Source organism: Myotis lucifugus, unplaced genomic scaffold, assembly GCF_000147115.1.
Source record: "Myotis lucifugus unplaced genomic scaffold, Myoluc2.0 scaffold_27, whole genome shotgun sequence".
NCBI classification, from domain to species: Eukaryota; Metazoa; Chordata; class Mammalia; order Chiroptera; family Vespertilionidae; genus Myotis; species Myotis lucifugus.
In genome coordinates this window covers 4,154,600-4,166,107 of record NW_005871075.1, presented here as the reverse complement: position 1 = coordinate 4,166,107, position 11,508 = coordinate 4,154,600, and the positions used below count along the sequence as shown (strand labels likewise).

The window sequence follows — 11,508 nt, the reverse complement described above, 5'->3', positions numbered from 1 at the left end:
TCTTCCACAAAATACCGACTTCTGCACATGGGCCACGAAGTTTCAATCGCACTGTACATGCGTGCCTGCAGGTGGTATTTTGTGGAAGAGCCACACTCAAGGAGCCAAAGAGCCGCATGTGGCTTGCGAGCCGCAGTTTGCCAACCACTGGTCTAGAGTATGACAATTGAAGATAATGCACACACACTCACACATACAAATGTGTATGCATATACCTGTGCAGGTATGTATCTATGTATGTATGTGTGTAATCCTCTTCCTAGAGGATTTTGCCAGCATATGTCCCCACCATGACGGTACGAGAATGCCTCCTCTCATGCCCGAGAGGGCTGTGTGTGAATGAGCAAGCACCATTGCTAAAGAAGGCACGTCCGACCTGAACGCAGCCTCTTCTCAGCCTCCCGGCATCACTCTCAGGCCTGGTGAAGCTGGAAGCCATAAATAACATGTGCAGAAACGACCAATCTAGTCTTTTCAGGACCTTTCCCTCCATCCAGAGGTGCCATTAAGTTAATAGTCTCTCAAAAGGTCCTCCCCGCCCCAGCTCTGATTAAAAATTACACTTGGGGGCTGTGATTAGCTTAAGACCTTCATGTGCTGCTTGGTTGAGTGCTGATGACTGAACGCTCTGTGTGGAGAGATAGGGGATGAGGAGCGGCATTTATCAGAATAGGTCAGTAAGCACCTTGCCCTGCTGCCTGTGTGACACCAAGTTGCATGGTGCTAACTCGTGACTCTGCCTGGGGAAGAATTCACTTTATAATCTCCGCCTCGCTTTTCTTTACATTTTTATTTTCCTGGGGGAGTATGGGTCCTTAGAACATCTATGGGTGTTTTCTGTGTGGGCAGGATATGCTTCTCCTTACATTATGTGTTTCCATGAAATAGTGTCACAGGTAACAACTATAATTTGTTGTTGTTGAGAGTGTTACAGATATTTTCCCCTTAACCCCGCTCCCGTCCCACCCCCAGCCCTTCGCCGCACTGTTGTCTGTGTCCATGGGCTATGCATATGTTCATATAAATTTTTAATTTGGTTAATCTCTTCCCACCCTCCCCTGCCTTCCCTCTGAGATTCTGTAGTCTGTTCCATGTTTCTAGACCTATTTTGTTCATCAGTTTATTTTGTTCATTACATTCCACATACAAGAGAGATCATGTGATACTGTCTTTCTCTGACTGGCTTATTTTGCTTAGAATAATGCTCTCCAGGTCCCTCCATGCTGTCTCCAAGGATAAGAGATCCTTCTCTTTTTTACAGCTGCTTAGTATTCCACCGTGTGAATGTCCCGCAGCTGATGGGCCCTGGGGCTGTTTCCTGGTCTTAGCTATTGTAAATAGTGCTGCTGTGAACAGAGGGGTGCATACATTCTTTCTGATTGGTGTTTCGAGATTCTTAGAATATATTCCCAGAGATGGGGTCACTGGGTCAAACGGCAGTTCCATTTTTAATTTTTTGAGGACACTCCACACTGTTTTCCACAGTGGCTGCCCCAGGCTGCCTTTCTACCAGTCGTAAATAAATGAATAAACAAGAAAGAAAGACTATTACCTTTTGCAGAGGCCTGTCTCATTCTTTGATAATCTGAGACTTACATCACAAGTGGTAGAATAAAAGGATAATTATGAAACAATTAGTAGGGACAGTAATAACAATGAAGGATAATGGGAAAGCCACTCAGCAGATATGGAGACACACCCACCTATTTCCTCTTGAGAACTATTGACAGAGAAGAAAGACAGCAGCAGATTTCAAAAGGTTCCGGCACTTAAGTAAGCAGCCCCCTTTCTAATTATTGTAATTTTCTTTAATTAATATTTCTTCAGAAATTAAATGATTACAAATTAAATAGCACATGTGACAGTATAAGTGTGTCTGTGTACTAGTACATGTGGGACTCTTTTCACAAAACTCAACAGTAACATCATTTCAGGGCTTTTATTGTCCATCATAAAAATGGCTTCTCCCAGGACCAAAAAAATAACAGTATTTCTCAGAATAAAGTAGCAGGATAGTCAAAATGCTTCCTGGCAACCTCCCACATGATAACACTTTTCTGGAAGGCTGGGGGTGCCCCAGCAGGTCTTTGTGACTAGAAACCGAGTTTTGTCTTTGTGCAGGGGAAGGTGGAGGCCGAGTTCCACCTGGTTACTGCGGAGGAGGCTGAGAAAAACCCTGTCGGGAAAGCACGGAAGGAGCCAGAGCCCCTGGCCAAGCCCAAGTGAGTGGGGTCGTGGGCGGGAGCATCCGAAATGGGAGCGGCCCTTTGCAGTCCCCGTCACAGAGGATGGGCCATTTCTAGAGGACCCTCTGGGCAAACTGAGAAGCCAGGAGGCAGCCAGTAGGTGCCTCCAATCTACATAGCTTTTCGTTTCTATTGAAAAATATTCTAACGTCAATACAGAGGCAAACGGAGAAGGCTTGTTTCTGTAATACCACCACAAAAGCTTTTCTAGGAGAATTTCATAATATTCTTTACTCTTTCTTTATGTGAATGTCACATGAATTTTTTCCTACTCGTTCTCTGATCATGCATACAAAATTGTCTTAATGTTTCATGCACGCTTTGCTGAAAAGTTCTGCTTTGTTTCCACAGTTGTCATAATTAGGATTTTTAATGGTTATGGAATATTCCTTAATGGCCATAATTGAATTGGTTACCACCCCATAACTGAATATTTTGTTTATATCTACCTTTTTTCATTATTATAATATGAAAATGTTTCCCCTTTATGAATTATTAAAGTAAATTCCCAGAAGTAGAATTACTAGAAGCGTTACTCTATTCAATTTAATCCATGGTTATATATCAATTAAAAAGTAAATATATACAGATATGAAATATGGATACAAAATACTCTTTCAAATTGTATTTGTGCTATCCCTCCCCAGGCTGCAAGTGTCTCAAGATAAGTGGTCCCTTCTCTTATATATATCATAGTGTTAGAAACTTATTTATAGATTAATTCAAAATTATTTATTGAGTTCCTACAGTGTGTATCTACTATGAATAACACTGAAGAAATATAAGACATAATCTCTGGCTTCCAGGAGCCTTCAATCTTTGTAGGGAGAACACACAGACTCATAAAATAGTTATTAGAGTGTAGAAGACAAATATGCTAAGTTCAAAGGGGGCTAAGTCTAGTGAGAAGTGATAGGTAAGGTAGGAATTAGAAATGAGGAAGGTCATTATGGCCTGGGGTGATCAAGGTGGGCTTCATGGAAGAGGTGGGGCTTGAGCTTGTCAGGGTTGGTCAGATGGAGGGCACTCAGACCTCCGTCTGGGTTCTAACTAGACTCCTGCCCTCCTCTAGGCCAAACTATAAATGATGAGGAATCATTACTACCCCAAATGCTAGATTGCTTCTGCTTTAAGGCAACACAGTCTTCTTCTCCTGTTGTCAGGCTTCTCCTTGTGGAGAAGTGGAGTCTGAAATTCTCCCTGAGGTCTAGAGAGCCCTACATGAGGACAACATGGCCCCCTTCCCTAATTTTCTCTCGCTTCTCTCTCAGCCGCCCAGACACCTCCTTCTCCTGGTTTGTGAGCCCCTTCAAGTGCCTGTACCACCTCATCTGGAAGAATTACAAGAAGTACATCATCATCGCTTTCATTCTGATCATCCTCATCATCTTCCTGGTCCTCTTCATCTACACCTTGCCAGGCGCCATCAGCCGAAAGATTGTTGTGGGCTCCTAGAGGATCATGGAGGACCTGGGCCCTCCCTTTCTATGAATCCTCTCTTCTTCCTCACCTGTAAATACAGAAGAAAGGGTGCTCTGTGCAGGCACTGTGCTGGGTGCTAATGGGATGAACCCAAGGGGCCTCAGAACCAGTCACTATGTCTAGGGACAGAGCAGCTTTTCCTTTTTTAAAAAAATATATTTTATTGATTTTTTACAGAGAGGAAGGGAGAGGGATACAGATCGATGAGAGAGACATATTGATCAGCTGCCTCCTGCACACCCACTACTGGGGATGTCCCCACAACCAAGGTACATGCCCTTGACCGGAATTGAACCTGGGACCTTTCAGTCCACAGGCCGGCACTCTATCCACTGAGCCAAACCGGTTAGGGCCAGATCAGCTCTTCTTGGAGGAGACGGGAAAGGAGCAGTCCCTCCTCACCCTGACCCCTGCCACCACCTTTCACACATAAGCTTTAAGTCATGTTTTCAGCCATGGGAAGCATGAAATAATCAACGGTGACCTCAAATTGATTTAGGTGAATGTTTTCTTTATGTAACTGGTTTTATTCTGAAAAGTTTAATTCTGTGTCTGAGATTTTATTGGAAGTACTTTCTTTCAAATAAAAATTTTATGGCAAATAAACTGAACACATTTTAGCAACTACTAGGTATTCAACCTGTCCCATAGATCTTAAGCTTGTTTAATCCTTACAGTTTGCAAAACACATTTACTTATTCAGGCTGCAAAACTAGCTTGGAGAAAAAATCACACAAATCACCTAGAATATTTCATGGTTGAAATTCCCGTCTAGAGGTGAGAGGAGGCTGGTTTTCCATTAAAGTCAACACTTGCAAAGCTTGTGATTGGCGGTGGTAGTGAGTTCCGGAAAAATCCATTTGGATATGTTCTATGGCAATTTCCAAGTGGGAATTTTGTGTATGAAAAATAATTTTGAGTATGTGTGTAGAGGCAGGGGCAGAGCCCCAAGTATCATGAGAATTCTCTTCAGCCAGGTACATAGCCCACCAGACACGACCCATAAATCATGATCCGAATGACCACCGTTGGCGCCATTCAACACTTAGTCTTACCACCATCTGTGGTAGGGTCTGTCAGACTCCCAGGCAGAGATGAATTTCAAAAGCAGTCTTAGAAACAACAGCCTAGCACTGGTCAGGTGGGGCCGGTTTTTCTTGAAAGTGAACCTTGGCTCTTCAAAGTAACCCAGTCTGGATGTGCTGCCCCACCTGAAGGAGGGAGTGAAAGTGAGGGGCCGGTGTTCCCAGAATAAGGGAACAAAGGAATTGGGGTGTTTAGCCTCAGACACAAGTAAATATGCACCACTTCTTCTTTCTACCAGGGGGGCTATTTGGTGGTAGTGAGGAGGCTTGATTGAGGTTCCCCTCTTGATCCCGGAAGTACATGGCTATTGATTTCTTTAGCTAGCCTGCCACATATGTAACTGTTCTAAAATAAAGGATGTTTACTTCCACATGGAAAGTCATTCCAGAATGTTCTTGGTTCATCAAAGAAGTGTGATTTTAAACTTAGTTATTCACTGAATTCTGGCCCTGGATACTCACGCCCTAGTAACCATGATGTCCTGTTTTCCCAAAGTCCTGGAAAATAGAGCATTGAAGACATTGGCCACGTTTCCTAGTGGGATTAATTGCATAAGGTGTGGAGTAACATCTCCAATAATGAGGTGGTCAAAAATACTAGAGGGCATGTAATATATACACTGAGTACATTGTAAATTTTAAAAGATGGGTTAGAAAACTGTATGTGTAGCATGATGTAAAAAGAAAATATATACATGCATAAATAAAATGTCTGGAGGAATATGCCAAAATGTTAATAGTGATTATTTTTAAATAGCTGTATCTTTTTTTCCTTCTTGTAGTTTCTCCTAAAACTTTTAAAATAGAAATGTACTATTTTTAATGTAAAAAGTTTAATAAATATGTTCATTTAAAAATATTTACTGGGTGTCTCCTATGTGCTGGACAGTGGGGATGCAACAGAGATAAGACAAAGATTGCCTTGAATCTTGCATTCTAGTAGTTTCTCAAAATATTGTTTTGTCTCCGAATTATGGGGTGTCCAAGAAGAGCACCCGGTAGGGCACATGTTTCATGCAGGAGGTTTAAGAAAAAGCACAACAACTAGAACATTTTATTTTATTATTGAATTTATTGGGGTGACATTGATTAATAAAATTATACAGGTTTCAGTTTATAAAAAATATATAGAATGTGACATGTACAAACAGGATTCCAGTATTTGGGATTTACTAGAATGGTGGCTACGTGAGGACAGATTTCAATTCCTTGCCTCTCTACCCCAATGACTATCATAGAATTCTGCACACCGTAGAAATTTAACAGATACTTGTTAAGTGAAAAAGAAAAGCACACTGTACACCTGTGTTGTTGAAAATGAAAAGAACGTTATTATTTTAGGATGGATTTGGAAGTAAGGTACCATACTTTCCACTAGATTCTGGACAGTGAAATGACAAGTCAACTCTAAGCAATGCACCTTATTCACATCCACAGTAAAAACAAGCTAAAAATGGACAATCCTTTCAAGTTAAATAGAGCTCGTCAACTTTGCTTTAATGTCCAAATGCTGAAAAGCCTTGAGCACAGGTGTCTGAAGCACTTTCAGATCAGATGGCATCATAAATATGTGAGAAGAAGCGGTAAGCAAGGATAATTTTGGAATCAGCTATGTCTTGTGTTCTATACATAGGTTATTACCTGTGCTGTGTGTAAAAAAATACAGTAATGAAAAAAAAATACAATAATGTTCTAGGCCTAATTTTGCAGCCCTGGCCCTGAAGATATTGCAGTTTTCAAATAAACATATTTAAAAACTAATTTCCCAAGGAGTTGTTATAGTCCCTACTTGTGTTCTTAAATAAGATTAAATTTATTCATTTGGCAAGTTAAAGTTTTTTTACAGCTTAAATCTGTTTCCTAGTGGTTTTGTTTATGTGTTTTACATTTGAATTCTTTCCCTCAAACTAAGCAAAGCAAAATTAATTCCAGCAACAACACCACCACCAAACAACCCACACGATGGGACATCCAATTCTGTGTCTTCAGTAGTTGAAACATTTGGCACCTTTCTTGCTCTTTCTCTTAAAAGACACATAAATGGCAAATACAGGGTTGACTTCACAGCCAGGGCCAGTTGGTGTTTATTTATTCAGCAGATAGTTATTGCACTCCATCCTCATCCCAGGTGTGGGGATCAGCACTGGGAACACAAAAGTACACAATCAGATAAAGTAAATCTCTGCTCTAATGGGGCATGGAGTTTGACAGAGAAGACATTAATCAAATAATCAAACACAAATGTAATTACAGACTGAAGGATTGAACCAGGACAAAACAGTGGGAGCAGAAAGAACATCTCAATATAATCACTGTCTTCCCTCCTGGGGAGAATCTGTTTCCTGTCCTTTTCCAGCTCCCAGAGGCTGCCGGCATTCCTTGGCTTGTGGCCCCGTCCTCCATCTTCAAAGCCAACCATGTTACATCTCTCTGTGCTTTTCTTCTGCAGTCAATTCTCTCTCTGATTATAGTCAGAAAAGTTCTTGCTTTTGAGGACCCAGGTGATGATATTGGACTCACCCAGATCACCCAGGAAAATCTCCCCATGTCAAGGTCCATAATCATATCCTCAAAGATCTTTGCCTTGTAAAGTAACATATTCACAGATTCTAGAAATTAAGACATGGATTTTTTGGGGGGAGGTGGGGAGATGGGCATTATTCTGTCTACCACACTGAGAATTCTCACCCAGGCCTCGCAATTCAGCCCAATTTGGAAGTCATTTCAGTGGAGCTTTGGAGGTTGGGGGGATGATTATGGCGAATGAAAGAAGGAGGCCCCACAGACACTTTTCTCTCTGGAACAAGATGTTTCCCTTCGTTGTTCAGCCTCTTAGGTGACAGTTGTCTCGGGAAACAAAAAGAGGGATTCTATCCCTCCTTGACTCATGAAAATCTCCCCAGCACAATGGATGGATGAGGCACATGCAGAGATGGTGAGGAAAAGCTGCTGCCATTTCTTCCCACCTCTCTGCCTCGGGAGTTTCCAAGTCAGACTGAAATCCAGCTTCCCTTTGCACAGCAGTAAGTAGTTCCTTCCAAATCAAGAGGGAACACTTGATTGTCTCTGCTCGCCATGACTTATAAAGGGCGATTTGAGAAGAGAACACTCTAATTTTCTCTGAATCACTGTGCTGTGGAAAAACTGATGTAATGGCAGTGAAACTTGGGCAGAGACACTAGCTGTGTGACCTTGACCAAGTTACTCAACCACTCTGAACCGCATCTTTCTGATAAATAAAATGAAGAGAATATCCATCCTATAGGAGTGTCTGTGTGCGGGCATGTGTGGTGGTGGGTTGTGGTCTTTACTGGGGATAGAGGTAGAGGAACATTCATAAAGTACCTCGTTTACTTCTTACATCGATTAGCATCCAAATTAATGATTACTTACTATTTAAGGAGCAAACAACTACTGTTTGCTGAATGCTGTTGTAGATAACAAAGTAATACCCATATTTTCTCACTAATTCTCCCAACTGTCTCATTTTGCAGACAAGGACACAGCTCCAGTATTTCCAAAACCAGCCAGCCCATTTGTAACAGATCGAAGCTCCAAGTCCAGAACCATCTCTCCTGCCCCTGCCCTCTCCTTTCTGAGAGGCTAATGACTGACTTAAGGTGAGTGGGGCTGCCTCCACTCAGAAAATTCCTTAATAAGTTTTGAAGGCTCACCCGTGCCTTAGGGGTTCAGCCAAACCCCTGGAATATTTCAAATGTGGTTTATACAACACTGCAGATGTCTGTTTAAGTCTCCGTTTACTTGAATCATCACATTTGATGTTAAGAAAATGTAGCAGAAATCTCTCATTTGTCCTACCCCAGATCTTCTTGACATTTTTTTTTCTCATTTTGCCACATCTTGTGATGAGAATCTCCCCACCCCAATGCAGAAACAACCTCTGGAGTGCAGACAGTTAACTGAACTCTTTTAAAAAAAAGTATTTTTATTGATTTCAGAGAAGAAAGAGAGGGAGATAAAAACATCAATGATGAGAGAGAATCATTGATTGGCTGCCTCCTGCATGCCCCACACTGGGAATTGAGCTCACAACCCGGGCATGTGCCCTGACCAGGAATCAAACCGTGACCTCCTGGTTCACAGACAGATGTTCAACCACTGAGGCACGCCGGCTGGCTTAACTGGGCTCTTTCTAGGTCAGACATAGAACTTAGATTTGGAAATGAATTTTGTGAAGAAGCAGGCAGGGTAGAAGGCACTTGGTCATCCCAGAACCTGCTGGCTGCATACCAGATTTCCATGTTCACCTTCTTTCTCGGTCACAGAGGTCCAGCTCTACTGGGGGCAGCAATGTGCTGAGCTCAGAGAGAACGGCCTTCAGTCTCCTGAGATTGAGGGGAGCCAAGGCTATGTGAGCAGAGCTCAATGGTAGGGCTCACAGGAGGGTTCACTCAACTGACAGACTCTTCATTTTTCATCCCACCTGGGGTGTGGATGTGATGGCTGGGGCTCCACCAGTTACCTTGAATCATGAGGCAACCTTGACGATGGAAGCCCCCACAAAGAATAGGGGGGCAGAAAAATGGGGAGGCTGCTCTGATCATATGGACCCTTCAAATCAACACAAGTTCCACAACTGCTGGGCCAGAAAAATAGAGCAATGAGTCTCCAACAGTGACTATGGAATTAACATAAGACACTTCCACCCACCTTTCCTCGGTCAACACGAGTCACGTGGACATGCCCAACGTCCAGAGAGCAGGAAACTGCCATGCCCTCCCCCGTGAACTCAGAAATAGAGGAGAACCAGACGTTGGGGAATAATAGTAATGCTTGCGATACGCGGGTATGACTGTTCCCAGTTACAGATCAAATAATTAGGTGCCAGAGTTAATTACAGGGAAGTTCTGTTTGGTTTCAAAACTATCTTTTCTCTTTATTCCCAACACAACAGCTATTACATTATAGTACGCCGGCGAGAGACTATTTTCTCTCTCAAGAATTATCCAATGTTCTGCCTGTACCAGTCTTTGTGATGCTTACGATGATTTAATGAAAGTGCTTGCTAACTGTAAGCTGACTGGTTTTTAATAAAACAACAAAATTCAGAGAGCAGTGAATCATTTTTATGGCTTTCCGGAGCTCCTTCTCCAGGACCACTTAAGGCTCTAAGCGCTCACTTGGGGCTCCTAGGAAATACCCAGACAGCCCTTTTCTTCCTGTGGGGTTCAGGGAGCACAGCTGGAGTCTTAGCGGTTAGGGCCCCCGCATGCAGGGGCACCAGCGGGTGGCCACTGAGTAGAAGTAAATTTGTACTGGTGTCAGTTTACGATGCACTGGGGCCCATTTAAAAATAAGCCTTAGAAGTGTATGACGCTGTCCTCGTGTTGGTCCTCCCCACCAGCAGGGGGCTCCCTTTCCTCTGCCAGGTCCCAGTGCACTTTGTGCTTCTGTGATCCAGATATTTTATCTGACCCTAGAATCAATATGAGCTTGTCATCCTGCCTTATTTATTCATCCTTGCCTACTGAGTTTCCTCAGATCTTCATGACTGATGGGTAGAAATGGGATTGCAGTCATCGTAATAACCCTCAAATTGGGACTCTTGACCCAATTCGGTCTATTACAGTGGTTCTCAACCTTCTGGCCCTTTAAATACAGTTCCTCATGTTGTGGTGACCCCCAACCATAAAATTATTCTCGTTGCTACTTCATAACTGTAATGTTGCTACTGTTATGAATCATCATGTAAATATCTGATATGCAGGATGGTCTTAGGCGACCCCTGTGAAAGGGTCCTTCGACCGCCAAAGGGGTCGCAACCCACAGGTTGAGAACCACTGGATAAGATCACAACCACCTAAAAACTCTTATTCCCTCACACAGCCCTAGAAGCGTTTGCATAAAACCTTAAACCAGGCCTAGGACAGTTCACCCACCATCGTTTCACCTCCAGCTTCAAGGGTGGGAACAGATGGACATGTGGGCATAGGTGAGATGGGTGTGGCTGTGCGACAGGTGTCGGCCAGTCACAGGTATGAAGAAGTCTGCTGGCCGGGGCTTTTCAAATGCTCTGGCGTCCCTGACACAAGGAGTGGCCCAGCTTTCTGCCTTTGATCTTCCCCTTTGGTTCCTTTCTGGGATGTAGATGTGATGCTTGGAGGTACAGCAGCCATCTCTCCATAGGAGTACTGAAGCCAGAGTTTTTACAAAGGGGTGTGGGGGGACCCTAACCTATTAGTCAGGTTTTCTGTGGCCTGCGTGTCTCCAAAATTACAGGGGATCTGAAATGACTTTTAAGGAAAAACACACCCATTTGAGTTTAAATGGTAGAGGGAAGGTGGAGCAAGAGGCAGGGACGGGCCAGATTTGGGAGCAGAGGCAGGACAGAAGTCCACAAAAGAATAGACTGTGGTAAGCCATGTTTAAGAACATTCTCTCGCCCCTCTCCCCACATCAGCGTCGCTCACATAGAAGCAGGGGCAGGGGCGGGGCAAGGGTGAAACTAAAACGTCCTAAAGTCCTAAAAACTCTTCAATAATTCAGCGCCTTGGTCATTTGGTGAGTTGGCTTTCAGCAAATTAGCTTTCAGCGAATTGATTTTCCACAAAGCCCGTGTTTTCAGCTGGAACCACTGCCATCTCCCAGGGCTGCAATTCCTCCTACAATGGCTGCGAGCGCCTCCGTGCCAGAGCTGGGCTGTGGCCCAGCCGACAGCAGACAATGCCCCTCTC

The 11,508-nt window shown here is 43.4% G+C and overlaps 1 protein-coding gene across 1 annotated transcript in view; it reads left to right on the top strand.

Moving 5' to 3' along the window:
- FER1L6 (fer-1 like family member 6) overlaps positions 1 to 3,854 on the top strand; it is a 98,447-nt gene extending 94,593 nt beyond the window's left edge. Inside the window, exons 39-40 of the mRNA XM_023751897.1 lie at positions 2,122 to 2,222; positions 3,518 to 3,854. Of these exons, the coding sequence (XP_023607665.1) occupies positions 2,122 to 2,222; positions 3,518 to 3,701 (285 nt within the window). The 3' untranslated portion in view covers positions 3,702 to 3,854. The remainder of the gene's footprint in view (positions 1 to 2,121; positions 2,223 to 3,517) is intronic.
- Positions 3,855 to 11,508: the final 7,654 nt, after the last annotated feature.